This window comes from Somniosus microcephalus, unplaced genomic scaffold (genome assembly GCF_052327205.1).
Source record: "Somniosus microcephalus isolate GS21.2 unplaced genomic scaffold, FLI_Smic_1.0 scaffold681, whole genome shotgun sequence".
In the NCBI taxonomy this organism is placed as follows: domain Eukaryota; kingdom Metazoa; phylum Chordata; class Chondrichthyes; order Squaliformes; family Somniosidae; genus Somniosus; species Somniosus microcephalus.
The window spans coordinates 30472-49600 of NW_028225868.1; the positions used below are offsets into that span (position 1 = coordinate 30472).

The 19129-nt window shown below is 44.3% G+C and overlaps 1 protein-coding gene across 1 annotated transcript in view; it reads left to right on the top strand.

Annotated features, from left to right (window-relative positions):
- The window catches only part of LOC147081190 (low-density lipoprotein receptor-related protein 1-like), a gene marked incomplete at its 3' end in the record, with an annotated part of 110708 nt that overhangs the window by 20858 nt on the left and 70721 nt on the right, over positions 1-19129 (top strand). The window contains exons 4-7 of the mRNA XM_085980906.1: positions 5757-5879; positions 13686-13808; positions 16146-16280; positions 18506-18640. Of these exons, the coding sequence (XP_085837032.1) occupies positions 5757-5879; positions 13686-13808; positions 16146-16280; positions 18506-18640 (516 nt within the window). The remainder of the gene's footprint in view (positions 1-5756; positions 5880-13685; positions 13809-16145; positions 16281-18505; positions 18641-19129) is intronic.

The window sequence follows — 19129 nt, forward strand, 5'->3', positions numbered from 1 at the left end:
CTCACCAAAGAGTGTACAGAGATTGAGTTTGCGAGTTTGATACAGAAGTACTATGTGAGACAATTCTAAAGATATATAGATTTATTAAAGAACCGACATGTAATTTACAGTTGGTGATTCAATCGCAACATTAACAGTTCCAAATACAAAAAGCTTACAATTCTATTATCAGAGATCCTTATTCTCAAATCTTAACTTTGCTAGTTTTACAGTTCTTAAAGTTTATTTCAGGATATCCACCAAAATCAAATACAATACCTTGATCCCCAAGATACAAAGAGCTGAAGACTTACAGACCTTGCCTCTGAAGCCTGAGAATCGCTTTGCCCCTTTACAGCGAATCTATCATCCCATTTGAAATTTCAATTTTTATACCTTTTTGCAGTGGTATTTCCTTTGAAGTTTTCTGCTGATGTAAGCTAATTATCTCTAGTCATTTTTCTGTTAACCCCTGCTATTTTTACAGTTAGATCAGCTTGTAGCATTAAGAATTATGTCTCTACCCTTAGGTGTTCGAAGCTTATCATAAAAACGGTGTGGAGCAGGTGCATCTATTTGATGTCATTCTTACCAAAGTCTTCTGTTTATGTCTTTTTACTACGTGTAAATTAAAAACACCTCAACCAGGTGCACCATTGGGGTCGATTTTCGTGGAGCCGTCAGGCGGGGTTTCAGGCATGTGGGGGGGGGGGGAAATCCCGAATTTGGGGGTCCCGACACCATCCCGCCCAAAACCCCGCTCCATGCAACTTTCAGAGGCGGCGGGTACCTGCCCCGCAATGGGACCCGCCGACCTCAGGCGGGAAGGGATTAGTGCCAATTAACTGTCTGTTAACAGGTAGTTAACAGGCAGTTTTTAGCCTAATCCCTATTTTGAGGGGTTTCGTGTGGGTTTCCCGACGGCTCCAAACCACGCCAGGTTAGAGCAGGCGGGCCGTCGGGTTGAAGGAGTTGGAGGGGTCGCGATGTTGGTGCTCAGGTGAGTGATTGGTGCATGAGTGCAAAGGTAACTGTGTTTGGTGTGTCTAAAGTGTGTAAAGAACTTTTACTTACCTGTATTTACCTTAGCAGCCTTTCTTCCTGCAGGCGTCGGGAGCCCATCACTCAGCCGGCACTTAAAGCTGAATGGCTGCAATCTGCGAAAAGTGACAGCCTTCAGCTTTGAGTGCTGCTGAGAGTTCTAACTGAGTCTGTGCAGAAGGACTCAGGTTAGAACTCAGACTGTCAGTGTTTCACAGCTTGAACTCTTGACAGATGAAATTGCAATCTGTGACGTCACCTGTTGCCGGGTGGCCCTTAATTGGCCTGCTGAGCCCACTGGGCAGGCTCAACAAGGTCAATCAAGGGAAAATCGCGCGGATTGGCCGGACGTCGAAGTAGGCGGGTCAAAAACCCGAAAGTTGTAGTCCCGCCTTCTTCCCGACAGCTTCGGGAAAATCGACCCCATTGTCTTCTTAGTTACCTCAACTGGTTGTAACACAGACTCGTGTCTCCCGTGTTTCATTTGGTATCATTTTCACAAAGGCATATGTTTCTTTAATTTATGTGTTTCTTTCCGAAGTGTTGGTTTAAGACATCTTAACAGGGTATACCGTTGTGTTCTTTCCAAGGCTTCAGACTTTCAGGAATCTCCAACCTCCTATTTCAACAAGGTTATTGATTCAGTGTCAATAACTTATCTTATCTCAATAGCCTGCATGCTGTTTACAGCTTCTCCATTGTTAGGTTTTTATATTTTCAAACCCAGTTTGTCATGTTTTAATAAAGTCAGAATTCTTTTATAGAATGGTGTATTTTTCTGAATAGGTATATTGCTTATTCCTTCACAATCCGACTGTAATTTTAACTCAGGCCTGAGCGGGAAATCCACCTGGAGTTAAAATCAGGGCCAATTTGGTTTCGATCTTCCCAATGTTTAAGTGGAGGAAATTGTGCCTCATCAAGGACTGGGTATCAGACAAGCGGTTTGACCACACAAACCTTGTAGAGTGTCAAGGGTGGTGGTGGAGAGGTAGAATTGAGTGTCATCTGTGTACATGAGGAAGGTAAACCCATGTTGGCGGATGAGGTTTCCAAGGGGCAGCATGTAGATGAGGAAGAGGAGCAGATGATGGATAGCTCCTTGGGGAAATTCTAGAGGTAATGGTGCAGGAGTGGATAGAGAAGCCATCACTGGAGATACTCTGGGTACAATTATATAGGTAAGAATGGAACCAAGAAAAGCCAGTTCTACTGAGCTGGACAATGTAGGAGTCGGTTTGGTGGAGGATTGTGTAGTCGACCATGTCAGAAGGCTGCAGAGATAATGTTCCTCGGCCACAGAGAATGTAATTTGTGACTTTGATTTTTGGGCTATTTCAACAATTCAAACATGGAGAGATTCAAGCATGGAACATTTAGCAATGAGACCAAGATGAAAGCAATAAGTACGCAGTATTTTTCATTATTCAGTTGTTGAAGGAATTGAATGGCAAAATTGGTAATAGATTCTATAACAAGGTCCACATAGTTTGTATTACAAAGATGTCCATTACAGGCATCTTCACACTGAGGACACCCTCCAGTGTGTTGTGTGGCACGACCACCGTGCTAAATAGGATAGATTCAGAACAGATCTAGCAGCTCAAAACTGGGCATCCATGAGGCGCCATGGGCCATTAGCAGCAGCAGAATTGTATTCCACCACAATCTGTAACCTCATAGCTCAGCATATCCCTCATTCTACCATTAACATCAAGCCAGGGGACTAACCCTGGTTCAATGAGGAGTGTAGAAGAGCATGCCAGGAGCAGCACCAGGTGTACCTAAAAATGAGGTGCCAACCTGGGGAAGTTGCAACACAGGACTACATGCATGCTAAACAATGGAAGCAGCATGCTATAGACAGAGCTAAGTGATCCCACAATCAACGGATCAGATCAAAGCTCTGCAGTCCTGCCACATCCAGTCATGAATGGTGGTGGACAATTAAACTACTAATGGGAGGAGGAGGCTCAATGAACATTTCCATTCTCAATGATGGCGGAGCCCAGCACATGAGTGCAAAAAGCAAGGCTGAAGTGTTTGCAACCATTTTCAGCCAGAAGTACTGAGTGGATGATTCATCTTGGCCTCCTCCTGAGGTTCCCACCATTACAGAAGCCAGTCTTCAGCCAATTCCATTCACTCCACGTGATATCAGGAAACGGCTGAGCGCACTGGATACAGTAAAGGCTATGGGCCCCAACAATATCCCGGCTGTTGTGCTGAAGACTTGTGCTCCAGAACTAGCCGCGCCTCTAGCCAAGCTGTACTAGTACAGCTACAACACTGGCATCTACATGACAATGTGGAAAACTGCCCAGGTATGTCCTGTTCACAAAACACAGGACAATTCCAATCCGGCCAATTACTGCCCCATCAGTTTACTCTCAATCATCAGCAAAGTGATGGAAGGTGTTGTTGACAGTGCCAACAAGCAGCACTTACTCACCAATAACCTGCTCACCAATGCTCAGTTTGGGTTCTGCCAGGACCACTCAGCTCCAGACCACATTATAGCATTGGTCCAAACATGGACAAAAGAGCTAAATTCCAGAGGTGAGGTGACAGTGACTGCCCTTGACATTAAGGCAGCATTTGATCGAATGTGGCATCAATGAGCCCTAGCAAAACTGAAGTCAATGGGAGTCAGGGGAAAAAGTCTCCACTGGCTGGAGTCATACCTAGCATGAAGGAAGATGGTTGTGGTTGTTGGAGGCCAATCATCTCAGCCCCAGGACATCGCTGCAGGAGTTCCTCAGGGCAATGTCCTAGGCCCAACCATCTTCAGCTGCTTCATCAACGACCTTCCCTTCATCATAAGGTCAGAAGTAGGGATGTTCGCTGATGATTGCACAGTGTTCCGTTCCATTTGCAACTCCTCAGATAATGAAGCAGTCTATGCCCGCATGCAGCAAAACTGGGACGACATTCAGGCTTGGGCTGATAAGTGGCAAGTAACGTTCACGCCAGACAAGTGCCAGGCACCCACCCCAAAGTTTAGAACGCAAGGATCCAAATTTACAGAGTTATATAAGATATTCAGCAAAACCTCTCCCAACAAAGCAATGGGGCAGAAATTCCTCCCCAAACGCGAGAGTACGGAGGGGGTACTCACGCGTCTGGCCGGAGGAAATGCCGGTTTTCAGCATGCACAGCGCATGCGCTGAAAACCGGCATTTCCTCTCCTCTAACCCAAGAGGTGAAGAGGCTAGCGCGTGCGCTGTAGGGGGCAGCGCGTGCGTCTTGGATTTCCCCTGTTTTAGGGGATTTGCGCATGTGTAAAGGCCTCCGGTCTTTACGCTTGTAAAAAGCACACATAAGTATTTATTTTTACGGGTAAGTGGTGTTTTAGTGCAATTTAGAATTTTTTTTCCACAGATTTATTATTTTAAAGAATCTACAATAAGGTAATTTTCATTTTAGACCCTTTTTATTAAAAATTTATTTTTTTCAAAAAAAAAATTATTGTTTAAATTATTTTTTTTAACTTATTTATACTTTAATGATTGGGATGCTTTTAAAAAATGTTATTTAAAGTTTAAGTAGTGTTTTGGGGTGCAGTACTTCTCATGAGTTTGACAGTTCTTACTCTCAAACTTATGAATGAAGTTTCCCCTCCCCTGATTGGCTGAACAGTGCTCACCTGATCCCAGCCGGCACATCGCACTAACTACGCCGCTGGGTCAGGTTAGCACAGCGCGCCGACATCAGAACCTGGCCACTGAAAGGAAATTCACTGCGGGCCAGGTTTCAGATGTCGGCGCGCCGGGTGAGCGCACATCGGGGGCTTGCACGCGCGGCAAGCCCCCGACACCAAGTTCTGGGCCAATGTGTTTGCAGTGCGCGAATGGAAGTTGAAGTCTTTGGGGAAAATTGCTGAGAAAAGGCATTTTAAGGAATCTGTAGGGGCAATTTTAACCCTGCCCACCTGGCGAAAACCAGGCAGATGGGCAATTAAGATCAGCCAAAAGACTTACTTGCTGATGACCCGCTCCCTTCCTGCCGACTTCAATTTTAAACTGCTCTTCTGAGCAGGCAGTACAGACACCCACTGGAAACTGCCGGGGTCCTTTTTTAAACATGCAGATAGGGCTCTGATGATGTCATTGGGGCACGACTGCTATTTTAACCAATGGCCTGCATGGGGAAGCCATTACGGCTTCACTGCCAGGTGAAGTTAGCAGGCGGGGGCCCAAGCTTCTCGACATTCTGCTCCCGCCTGCCGGCCAGCTTATACTTTCTACAGGTTACAAGGAGAGAACTGACAGTGGGCATGCAAATGAGTCCCGGGAGTTAAAATCTCCCGGCCCTCACCGCCGAGGTCAGGGGGATTTGGAGCTTGCCTCACCACCACTCACCCTATTCCCGCCCCAAGCTAAAACAAAGGCTTGTGTATACAAGTAACTGAATGTGACACAAAGCTTTTTTTTTCATTACTGCTTCAACAAAATTACAGTCTGTTATGTAAAGATATTGAACATGTCATATTTGTTTCTTGTTCAAGTTAATGTTATAAAAAAAAGCAAGGAACTCTCCATTAAGAGCAAACACTTCTGGCTGGCAGATAAATTACTGCATGAAAATGGAAGAGACTAAAATAGTTCCATAAATGAATGAGTCCAATGAATCATTTGTCCTTTAATTGACGTCTGTGTTAACATTGATGATTCCATACATACTATATTTGTTATATGAATTTGAAAATCAGATTGTTTAATACTTCTGTTTTCTAGTGAAAACAACCTGCAACATAGATGAATTCCAATGCAACAATACACTTTGTAAGCTTCTATCATGGCTGTGTGATGGAGAGGATGACTGTGGAGACAATTCGGATGAAAACCCAGAAACATGTGGTACGTTAATGATATTTAAATTCAATAAATGCTACGTCCTATACATTTCACGAGATAAAAAATTGAGAGATATGTTGAGAAGTCCGGTAGGTGGGTTTGATCTCTGAAAATCAGGAAGAGAATATTTAGGCCTAATGGGCATTTCCTGTTCCTAAAACCCCCTCAGTGAGAGATAGCAGGAGGTAATAGATTAAGGCATGGCTGCGTAGAGAGGGTGAGGTCTAGTCACAATATGGTTGCTGCAGCTGGTCCCGGGGTGGCAGAAATTTCTTGAAAGGGTTTCCCAGTAGTGACCTGGAAGCAGGACTAGGCTGCGATTTTCCCAGCCCCAAGGAGGCGGGGCAGTTGGGAAAATCGCAAAAAGTGAGCGCGGGTTAGGAACCCGCCTCCAACCCTTTTCCGCACAATTTTGCCAGAGGTGGGTTTGATGGGTGCGATTCAGTCCCGCCTCCATCAGTCGGGAGAGGTAGTTAAGACCCTTAAATAGTCATTAAGGGCCACTATAATCCTAGTTTGACAGGCCTTTGTTATTTTGCCACATTTTGCACATGTTGCACGACCCTCCTGAATCATGCCAGCTGATCCTGGCAGGTTGACAAGTGGGTGGCCTCCTCACAGCTGCAGCTCCACCATTAAAACGGAGCTTTCATCAGGGAGCAGTTGCAGGTGGCAGAACTTTTGTTCCACTGGTCTTTCAGCACTTTTAGCAGGCCTACCGAAGTCGGAGGTGCTGCAGCTTCTATCTCTCAACTGTGGGACCTCCTTGGAAGACCCTCTCCCTGCTTTGACTGAGCGCTTCCCCAACGGAGGTACCTGCCAGCAGCGTGGGAACCATTTATTTCATTTCACCATGGACCTCAGATTCGGATGAGGAGCAGCCACGGCAGCAGCAGAACCAGGCAGCTCAGCAGCATTAGGAACAGAAGCCCCAACCTCCTGCTCACCCAACTGATGCTGCACAGGGCAGAAGGCACCAGCGCATGGCAGCACATTGCCACAGGAGATACTCCCCTCTCAGGGTTTACAGACAGAGGATGAGCTACCTCAACATGAGTGAGCAGCAGTGCCAAAGGAGGCTGAGAGTTTTGTGAGAAGTTGTCGGAGACATCTGCGCAGTGCTGCACCCAACACCTGGAGCCCAGAGTGGGTGGACACCCCTTACTAGTGGCTGTCAAAGTCATCACCGCACTCAACTTTTTTGCCTCAGGCTCCTTCCAGGGATCATCAGCAGACATCAGCGGCATCTCCCAGTCGGCCGCCCACAGTTGCATCACGCAGGTTACCAATGCCCTTTTCGCAAAGGAGCACAATTACATCCACTTCTCAAGGGATCAAGCAAGTGTAACCGCACGTTCAGTTGGCTTTGCACATATGGCAGGCTTGCCAATGGTGCAGGGCATCATAGACTGCACACATGTGGCCCTTAGGGCACCCCATCACAACCCAGCTATCTTTGTCAACCGCAAGGGCTTCCACTCCCTCAATGTACAGCTGGTGTGTAACCACAAGAAGGAGATTTTGCATGTTTGTGCCAATTTCTGTGCTAGTTGCCATGACTCGTTCATCCTGCAGAACTCTAGTGTTCCTCCACTCTTCAATCTGCCAAACCAACTTAACAGATGGCTCCTTGTTGACAAGGGCTACCCCCTGAAGAAGTGGCTAATAACGCCAATCAGGAGGCCAGCTAACGAGGCTGAGGAGCGTTACAATGCCAGCCAAATATCGACCAGGTCCATCATCGAGCAGGCCTTTGGTTTGCTGAAGATGTGATTCTGATGCCTTGACAGATCAGGTGGAGCCCTGCAGTATTCAGCAGCCAGGGTCTCCAGAATGGTCATGGTCTGCTGTGCACTGCACAACATGGTACAGTATCGTGGCTTGCAGCTTCCTGATGAGCAAGTGGCTCAGTTCATAGCCTCCTCAGATGAGGATGAGGAGGAGGAGGAGGACCGAGTGGCGGCGCATCTACCAGCAGCAACGGCAGCACGCGAACACATGGCTGCCCGTGATGCAAGGGATGCACTCATCCTGGCCAGATTTGCATAGGTTGCCAATTGTGGCACCTGTGCTTGGCTCCTTCTTAACACATGATAGACAATGGACATGACCCTCGGGCCTCCTTTCACTCTGACCACCAACCTGGCCACGCAAGTGTCGCGGAGCTCGCAATGTGGAGCTGCTTAAGTCAAAATAACAGATGTCATCACGCCAGCAGTTTGCCATCACCTCATTTTAATACATTCACACAGGGATGGCATTTCATCAATAAACAGAAACAATCACCCAAGTGGTACCCCTGTGACTAAAGGTGCTTTATTTTTCTCTTACGCATGCTCCTACGTGGTGCTCCCCCTGTGGCTTCAGCAGCAGTGGAGGCCCCTTGTTACATAGAAACATAGAAGATAGGAGCAGGAGTAGGCCATTCGGTCCCTCGAGCCTGCTCCGCCATTTAATGTGATCATGGATGATCATCGAAATTCAGTACCCTGTCCCTTCTTTCTCCCCATATCCCTTGATCCCTTTAGCCTTAAGAAATATATCTAACTCCTTCTTGAACATATTTAATGAATTGGCCTCAACTGCCTTTTGTGGTAGAGAATTCCACAGGTTCACCACTCTGGGTGAAGAAATTCCTCATCTGTCCTAAATGGCTTACCCCTCATCTTTAGACTGTGACCCCTGGTTCTGGACTCCCCCGCCATTGGGAACATCCTTCCTGCATCTAGTCTGTTTAGTCCTGTTAGAATTTTATAAATTTCAATGAGATCCCCTCTCATTCTTCTAAACTTCAATGAATATAAGCCCAATCAACCCAATCTCTCCTCATACATCATTCCTGTCATCCCAGGTACCAGTCTGGTGAATCTTCGCTGCACTCCCTCCATGGCAAGAAAATCCTTCCTCCGATAAGGCGACCAAAACTGCACACAATACTCAAGGTGTGGTCTCACCAAGGCCTTGTTCACTTTCATGCTGGTCCTGCTTCGACACCTTTGGCAGGTGTCCTCTGGGTTTCCGAGCCTGTGAGGCTTCGCCAAACATCTGCTCATCCTACGGCAGTGTAGAGGCTGAGACGCCCATCTCAGTTGGGTGCAGACTCTGGTGGGGCTTTGACCGAGGGCTACGCAGTGACATGCAAATGTGAGCGCTTAGGAGCAGAGCCCCCACTTCCTTGTTCTCTGCGAAGGGTTATATCTCTTGCCAGCTGGACCCAGACAGCCTTGGTTTCTTTGGGAGGCCTCTTCCTCCCAGATGAGGGGAAGAGCACCTCCCTGCTAGCTCTCACCCCCTCAACCAGGATACCCAGCACCTCATCCGAGAACCTCGGGGAGCCCCTTGCCTTGGAGCTGGCCATTCTTCAATGAGATAAAAGTTTGGAGGTGGTGCAACATCGACCAAAAGCCAGTGGAATGAGCCAAGGCAGCAAGCAGCCCTTAAATGAAGCTGGATAAGTGACATCAGCAGTGGCGAGTTTCAGTCCCAAAAGACTAATTGGCCCAGGGGAACCCACACCTCTGAAATTAACAGGCCAATTAGGGGAAAAACGCAAATTTTTCCCACCTGATAGTGGAGGCAGGTTTGGAACCCGCCCAAACCGAAACCCGCCTCCAATGGGAAAATCACCCCCTTGGTGTCCAGTCGCAGTGGGGGCAGGGAACAGCAGCATTGGGATCATCCAATTGGGGGGAGGGGAAGTTCCTAAATGATCTCTTCTATTGATCGAGATAATGTTGATTATTTGCTGAGTTTCACCAATCCTCCTTAGCGTCGAGACTACACATACACCACCCCCCACCCCCATGCCCACTGTCCTGCAGGTGCATTCTAATCATTGCTATTTTAAAAATACTGAAACCCCCTAAAGGAGCTTTAGGGAATGCAGATTTTGAGACTCTGGCTGGGGACCTCTGGGTTCAAAGTTGAAGACCAGAGATTAGGGCTCAGGGTCTGGTCACTGTAGGCAATGTAGTGGCAGCCGCATAATGGGAGAGCAGGCATTAGGTTGGAGGTTTGGCCATGGTTGGGAAAAAAGTAGCCATGAAATATGGCAACCAAGAGTGGGGGAGTAGTCAACATTAAGCCACAGCATTGGTTTTAAGAGCCACAAGATTGGTGGGGCTGTGGACAATAACATCATCTACCACATATCTTCTCACAATTCCAGAATCATTCTGGAATGCAAAGTTAAACCCCAGCTTCTATTCTCTACTGCTAACCATCTTCTTAAACCCCTCTCCCCTGCCTCCTCCGCCTCACCTCCAACAGCAAGTGTGAGGAGCTCATGGACTTCTTTGTCTCTAAGATTGTGACCATCTGTTCAGCTGCCTCTGCCAATTCCCTTCCTTCCGCTAGCCCACTTCCTCCCACCTGCCCTAGCCTTGAACTTGCATCTTTCTCCAGTTTCTCTCCGATCTCCTCTCATGACCTCTCCACACTCATCATGTCCATGAGACCCACTTCCTGCTCCCTCGACCCTATTCCCACCAAACTGCTGACCACCCAAATTCCTTTTCTGGCTCCCATGTTAGCTGACATTGTTAACGGTTCTCTCTCCTCAGGCACTGTCTCCCTCTCTCTCAAATCTGCTGTCATCACCCTCTCTCCTCAAAAAAACAGCCCTTGACCCCTTTGTCCTGGCAAACTACCACCTCATCTGCAACCTCCCTTTCCTCAATCAGGTTTCCGCCCCTGCCACAGTACCGAAACGGCTTTCATCAAAGTCACAAATGACATCCTTTGTGACAGTGACAAAGGTAAACTATCCCTCCTCATCCTTCTTGACTTGTCTGTAGCCTTTGACACAGCTGACCACTCCATTCTCCTCCAATGCCTCTCCACCGTCATCCAGCTGGGTGGAACTGCACTCGCCTGGTTCCATTCTTATCTATCTAATCGTAGCCAGAGAATCACTTGCAATGGCTTCTCTTCCCACTCCCGCATCGTTACCTCTGATGTCGCCCAAAGATCTATCCTTGGCCCCCTCCTATTTCTCATCTACATGCTGCCCCTTGGCGACATCATCCGAAAACACAGCATCAGTTTCCACATGTACGCTGATGACACCCAGCTTTACCTCACTACCACTTCTCTTGACCCCTCCGCGGTCTCTAAATTGTCTGACATCCAGTTCTGGATGAGCAGAAATTTTCTCCAATTAAATATTGGGAAGACCGAAGCCATTGTTTTCGGTCCCTGCCACAAACTCCATTCCCGAGCCACTGACTCCATCTCTCTCCCTAGCATCTGTCTGAAGCTGAACCGCACTGCTCGCAACCTTGGTGTCATATTTGACCTGGAAATGAGCTTCTGATCACATATCCACGGCATAACTACGACTGCCTATTTCCACCTCCATAACATCGCCCATCTCTGTCCTTGTGTCAGCTCATCTGCTGCTGAAACCCTCATCCATGCTTTTGTTACCTCTAGACTTGACTATTCCAACGCACTTCTGGCTGGCCTCACACGTCTACCTTACGTAAACTTGAGGTCATCCAAAACTTTGCTGATCATCTTCCAACATTCGATGGAATCTGGAACAGTACCCATGGATTGGAGGGTAGCTAATGTTACCCCACTATTCAAAAAAGGTGGTAGAGAGAAAACGGGGAATTACAGACCTGATATCGGTAGTGGGGAAAATGCTAGAGTCCATTACAAAAGACGTAATAGCAGAGCACTTGGAAAACAGTGACAGGATCGGACAAAGTCAACATGGATTTACAAAAGGTAAATCGTGCTTGACTAATCTACTGGAATCTTTTGAGGATGTAACTGGTAATATAGATAAGGGAGAACCAGTGGATGTGGTGTATTTGGACTTTCAGAAGGCTTTCGATAAGGTCCCGCATAAGAGATTAGCGTGTAAAGTTAAGGCACATGGGATTGGGGGCAAGGTATTGACTTGGATAGAGAACTGGTTGGCAGACAGAAAGCAAAGAGGTGGAATAAACGGGTCTTTTTTCGAGTGGCAGGCAGTGACTAGTGGGGTACCGCAGGGATCGGTCCTTGGACCCCAGCTATTCACAATATATATTAATGATCTAGACAAGGGAACTAGATGTAATATCTCCAAATTTGCAGGCGACACAAAGCTGGGTGGGCATGTGTGCTGTGAGGAGGAAGCCGAGAAACTACAGGATGATTTGGACAGGTTGGGTGATTGGGCAGAAGCATGGCAGATGCAATATAACGTGGATAAATGTGAGGTTATCCACTTTGGTGGCAAAAACAGGAAGGCAGATTATTATCTGAATGGCAATAGATTGGGAGAAGGGGAAGTGCAACGAGACCTGGGTGTCCTTGCGCACCAGTCGCTGAAGGTAAGCATGCAGGTGCAGCAGGCGGTTAAGAAGGCAAATGGTATGTTGTCCTTCGTAGCGAGAGGGTTTGAGTACAGGAACAAGGATGTCTTGCTGCAGTTGTACAGGGCCTTGGTGAGACCACATCTTGAGTATTGTGTGCAGTTTTGATCGCCTTATCTGAGGAAGGATGTTCTTGCCATGGAAGGAGTTCAGCGAAGATTCACCAGGCTGACACCTGGGATGGCAGGAATGACGTATGTTGAGAGATTGGGTCGATTGGGCTTGTAGTCGCTGGAGTTTAGAAGAATGAGAGGGAATCTCATTGAAACTTATAAAATTCTGACAGGACTGGACAGACTTATTGCAGCAAGGATGTTCCCGATGGTCGGGGAGTCCAGAACCAGGGGTCACAGTCTAAGGATAAGGGGTAGGCCTATTAGGACAGAAATGAGGAAGAATTTCTTCACCCAGAGAGTGGAGAACCTTTGGAATTCTCTACCACAGAAGGCAGTAGAGGCCAATACATTAAATACATTCAAGAAGGAGTTGGATATATTTCTTAAGGCTAAAGGGATCAAGGGGTATGGGGAGAAAGCAGGGGTCGGGTACTGAATTTGGATGATCAGCCATGATCGCATTGAATGGCGGAGCAGGCTCGAGGGGCCGAATGGCCTACTCCTGCTCCTAGCTTCTATGTTTCTATGTAACTCAGCTGCTCATGTCCTAACTCGCACCAAGTTCCGTTCACCCATCACCCCTGTGCTCGTTGACCTACATTGGCTCCCGGTTAAACAACGCCTCGATTCTCGATTTCAACATCCTCATCCTTATTTTTAAATCCCTCCATGGCCTCACTCCTTCCTATCTCTGTAAGCTCCTCCAGCCCCACAACCACCCCCCCACCCCCCCGAGAAATCTGCACTTCTCCAATTCTGGCCTCTTGAGCATCCCTGATTATAATCGCTCAACCATTGGTGGCCGTGCCTTCTGTTGCCTAGTTCCTAAGCTCTGGAATTCCCTCCCTAAATCTCTCGGCCTCTCTACCTCTCTTCCCTCCATTAGGACCATCCTTAAAACCTACCTCTTTGACCAAGCTTTTGGCCATCTGCCCTAATTTGTCCTTATGTGGCTTGGTGTCAAATTGTTTGTCTTATAATACTCCTGTGAAGCACCTTGGGAAGTTTTACTATGTTAAAGGCACTATATAAATACAAGTTGTTGTTGAATCTTGGAGTACAACTGAGAAGTTTCAGAGGTAAGTAAGAAAAGGCAACATCTACCTTAGAGACCAAGTTTAGAGAACTCAATCTAAGGTAATTAAATTAAATAGCTAAGTTTAATCAGAATAGGCAGGTGTTATGGCAATAAGAAAGGCAGGGAAATGTTACAGGAAATAAGTGTGACACTCACAGGAAGTACGGATATATGAAAGACTTTTAAATACTACTGAAGATCCATTATAAGTTTCAAAAGGTTACTTTCTGTATTTTGTTTTAAAAAGTAAAATTTCAGTGTCCACCCACAAGATCATTCAGATGCAAAAATGGAAGAGTGTGCCTACGGCCTGAGCGAGTTTGTGATGAAATGAATAACTGTGGTGACAACTCTGATGAAGTGGACTGTGGTACGTGCATCCATTTTATTTAGATAGTGTTATTAATATTCTAAATGCTAATATGTTAAGCTGCAAAGATAACAGTTCACATATTTTAAAGAATGAATCATGTATCAATTATGTTGTGAATTGTGAATCAACATTTATGGTGTGATATCAAGATGCAACAACATTAAGAAGAATGAAAGAACTTACACTTATGCAGTGCTTATCATGTTCACAGGGTCCCCAAATGCTTTACAGTTAATGAATTGTTTTTCTTTAAATGCAGTTGCTGTTCTTTTGTAAACAAACATGGTAGGCAATTTACGCACAGGTGCCTCAAACAGCAGTAAGATCAATGACCACTTAATCTGTTTTTGAAATTGTTGATTGAGGGATAAATGTTGGCCAGGGCACTATTTGAACAACAGCAGGAGAATTCTCCCAGTGCACCTTCTACATCCACCTAAACGGGCAGACGGAGCCGCAGCTTAACATCTTATATGAAAGACCACAACACCCCTGACAATGCAGCATTCCCTCGGCACTGTACTGAAGTGTTAGATTTTCTCAAGTCCCTGGAATAGGGCTTTATCCCATGTCCTTCTGACTTAGAGGCAAGAGTGCTACCACTGAACCAAGTTGACATTTAGCAGAGTAAACATTTGCAACTACAGTTAAAAGATATCTAATTAAACAGTATTCTCCTGTTTTAATTTAAGTATATGAAGAGGAATAGTGTGAAATAATGGAAACAGGCATAATATTTTTCTTCAACTATCTTCAAATTTACAAGATTCTTGAGAAATGTTAAGAATTTTCATTATGGACATTTTTATGTGATTGAAATATTAAGATTTCATTGGACCAGTGGTTACTATCTGACATACACCTTTGTTGTTTAAAAGTACAGTACATGGCATGGATATGTTTACTTTAGAAGCCTAATATAGTAATGCTAAATCACCCAAAAGAACATTAAGTGCAGAACTTGTTGAATTCTGTCACTATAAATAATGAAATCAGTTGTCACAAATTACAAGACCTCAGTGGTCTAATCTGATGGCAAATAAGTTGGTAGACTGTAAAATCACTTGGGAAAATGTATCTTTTCGAGCACAAGACTAGGCTTCTTGGCAGAGGCAACTGATTGTGATTTTGTGAGACTTGTCTGAAAGAATTGCATTTACCCTCGGTGTGGAAGCATTGGCCGTGCCAAATAGGTTCCATTATTGCTTATTTACTGTGGTTTGCGAATATAACTGTGCTAAATTCTTCTTTATTAACAATTACATCATTTACACAGCAGTCCCTGACCATGGATAACACCAGCTGATATAATTATTACAGCTGTGCCAAGGGGATGTGAGCTAAAGCATGTGACATCTGCTGGTAGCCTGTAGTGAATGAATTAATGTTGTACTGCTGACTTAGTGCCCTGTCTAATTTCATAATAGAGGAATCAGAATATATTAGTATCACTACATTTTCAAGCTCACAAGAAAATATAACCAGTAAGATGGGGCTTACCATTTTGAATACATAGGGGTAGAAACTGGTATGCTTTGCCCCATTTCACGGATGTAAAATGGACACAAAGCATACCAATTTCACAGTAGGATGGCCTGTGCCCAATCTGCGCAGGTTGGTCAAATTGTCCAATTCATGGGGCCCAATATTTAGACATATACAAGGATCCTAGTGCCTGTTTTATATGTAAATTAAGGGCCTAACATCTGTTAAAGGAAACCTTTGACAAATGAATCGCTGATCCTTTAGTAGCCCCATGGCTGCTGATCAAAGGTATTGTTTTAAACTATTTTTTAATTAAGAAGCACCTTTCTGTGGAGCTAGGAGGAGCAGGAGAGATCCCCTGACTCTACCGGAGTCACAATCGCCTTTCACCACCCCCCCCCCCCCACCACCACTGTAGTCTGCTCCAATCCCCGCCCCCCCCCCCCCCCCCATTCCTGGGACTTAGGTGAAGGCTGCTGCCAGTGAGACAAATGGCTTAAAATTGACGTCTCCCATTAGGCGAGCTGCCTGTGGAGGCGCAAACAAGTGGTGGCAGCTCGCCCCAATTATTCAGCTGAGGACCGAGTACCAATTTCCATCGCTCCTCGAGCCTCTTGGTTCAGACGTCATTGCCTCCACAGCCTGATAGGCCCAGACTAATTTCTAGGCCATAAATTCCACTGTGTTTGTTATCACCAGTTTCAGTCATGAATGGATATTTTACAACTAACTATTGTGAACTACACATTACCAACTTTATCGAATAACCTTCAGTTTGTGTGTCTGTGTTATAACCGTTGACATTTTTATATCATGCACCATCAGTCACTCTGTCTACTTAATTAATAGGTAAGCAAATTCAGAGGCCATGTGGGAAGGATGAGTTTACATGCAGCAATGGGAAGTGCATTCCTGTGGAGCTACAATGTGACATGTTCAATGATTGTGCTGATGGTGGGTCTGATGAACAAGACTGTACTAGAAGTAAGTCTTGATTAAAATATTTTAGTGCAAATATAATTCCTTGTATTTTGTTATTATATAAAAGTTAAATGTCGCGGATCTGCAATGCTAGAGGACATTATCCTATTGCCTTCTGCTTTGTGTAGCTTTGTGGATCTCCTTCAGAGAAAGCTTGACAGTTTTATCGATGTGTTTGTGGCAGAATTGCTTTGGCTGTCCTCTTTGCTGTTCTTTTCATGTTCACTTGATAAAATGCATACATATTAATAATTCCATCAGGAAGTTTATTAAAAAAAAGTCCAACTTAATGGAGTTGGCACTGCTTGACTTCTGGCAGGTTATAAATGTATTTGTGTGATCTGATCTATGCTCTGAATCCTAGTCAAGTTCTTCTCCTGTTTCAAAACAAGGATCAGATAAAGGACTGACAGATACTTACATATGTTTTAATTGCCATCACTATACCAAGATTTCAACTGTCTCAATCACTTCAGTATATTATTATAAGTGTTAAGGTCAGTAATTTTTTTTTACCAGTGTGGTCTTTTCTTCAGGCTAAACTTAATATAATTCCTTTTGGTTTTAAGAGGCAATTTTTTTTTCTGGGCTATTTTGCAGGTGTATTCTGTCCATAGCCACATTTAATGCCCGATTTATGACATTCCTAAACCCATGTACATGATAAAGTTCAGTACATTCTCGTAACTTCAGGAGTTCCACTTAATTGTACTGCAAGCAATACAGAACAGGCCTATCATCCAGATTAAGTGAATTGACAACGTGAAAATTTTAGGGGTAACACAGTTTGCAAGCTGATTTAAAGATATGAGCTATATTTATTTTTAAGAGTGGCATAGATGAAAATAGATTACAATTTTAATTAAAATGAATGTTGCTTCCAGTGAGTGACATTTGGCTCTGCTGATTTAGTTCATGCATATTCATAAATGTGTCCTTTGAGTCTGATACTGAAATTGGCATAATTATGCACAGACATGATGGGCCGAATGGCTTCCTTGTGAGCTATATATTTCTATGATTGCTATCAACTATTTGCTATTAATAGGGTATAGTGGCATAAGTTGATGAGCTGCTTCTAAAATATGCCGTCATGAGACCATTACAAGTTAGTTTTTTTTTCATTTTGCGTTTTCTTGCATTCAGAAGTACCAGGAAGTTTATGGCATGAGTACAATGCTTATATAATTGCACTCCCACTTAGCTAAACATTACTTGGATCACTTAGGACATAAGTGAACTATGGGAAACATTTTGACTAGGAGGCATAAACCCAAAGTTGGAAGCAAGTTGTATTTTTCAAGGGAAGAAACAGAAAATGCTGGAAAATGATCAGTCACCGTTTGTGGGGAAAACCGATGCTGACTTACATTAATGTTCTGGGTGTAACCCTTGCTCAGAACTGAAAGAAATGAATAATTTAGACCTCTGGTATTGGCCAGTTTTTCTTCTCTTGTAGCTACTGAACCCTGCTCTGTTTTGCCAGTTTCTCTTGTTTCCATTTGAGACCTGATTTACCCCTACACAAAGCCATTCTTTATCTCTCATGTCTTTGATATGTTATGTCATTTCATGTCATGTACTCAGGACAAGAAAAGACTTTAAGTTCTGTATGCAGTCACCTCACTTCTTATCGGATTCAGTCCTGTATTCCCACCCTTCCCCCCACCTCCCGCAAGAAGCAAAAAAAGATACCCATAGCCAAGTCAGAAAACCCCTGTCAAAAATTCCTCTCCAGTCCTGCTCAAGCCCCAAGAGGCTCCGACCTGTTGGTTATTACCTAAGATCATGGCTTCCTTCTGCCGTGATTTCATAGTTTTTCAAGAATGTGTCTAATGTCTTCTTGAAGAACTGTAAGGCGCTCTTCCTCATTATTGCTTCCAGAATTCTGTTCCACAGGTCAATTACTTTTATTATGCTTCTTCCCATAATTTTATGTAAATATCATCTCTGCCACCTAACCATCTCCCTGATTTTCTTTTAAACACATTATAGGTCATTTTACTCGTACTATTTCCTCCTTATGTGTTTTTTTTCTTTACTTCCTTCCCTTTGTTTAGATTCAATTTAAATGCATGTTCATTTGTTATTTTTCCAATTCTGATAAAGTAATATATCTGAAACGTAAACTTGTCTGTTCTCTCCACAGGTGCAGACTGACTTGCTGTGTGTTTCCATCCTCTTCTGTTTTTGTATGTGATTTATAGTTTTTTTGCTTTCTTTCTCAGATTATAATGAATTTAATTGCGAAGATGAAATAAATCCTTGTGGGAATGATGCCTATTGCAATAGGACAATGTTTTCACTTTTCTGTGAGTGTCGGCCTGGTTTTCAAAGAAACAAAGCCTCAAAGCAGTGTGAAGGTAATTATCTAGTTCTTTATGATATAGGACCTGACTTCAGAAGAATTTTTGTTTCTTAAATGTAGTTTTTGCATACATGCTGTTGTGTAAAGTCTTAAAATGAATACTTCAGAAATTTTGTGCCTGCAATTCCAGCCTTATCCAATTACTAGCGAAAGGTAGAAGAAAGTATAAGGTAACAAAATACCGCTTTTATTCTCATCTTTTTCATTAAAATTAATTTTAAAAAACAGGCATTTCATTTTATTAATGTTATAAAATGTAATCTAAAATATCGTGAAGTACTAGGTGACAGAGTGGGTCAGAACTTTGTCCTTTCACCTTTGGGACCTGGGTTTGAAAACAAGTCTCTTCAGCTTTGTTAGCTGGAAAATCCTATGTAAAGTAAGTTTAGGTAGCCTTCATTGTAACTGTAACCCATAAAACAAACCTGCATGCACGAACTAGAATGAGATTAGCAACCTACTCAGGTTAGTGTCCAAAATACAA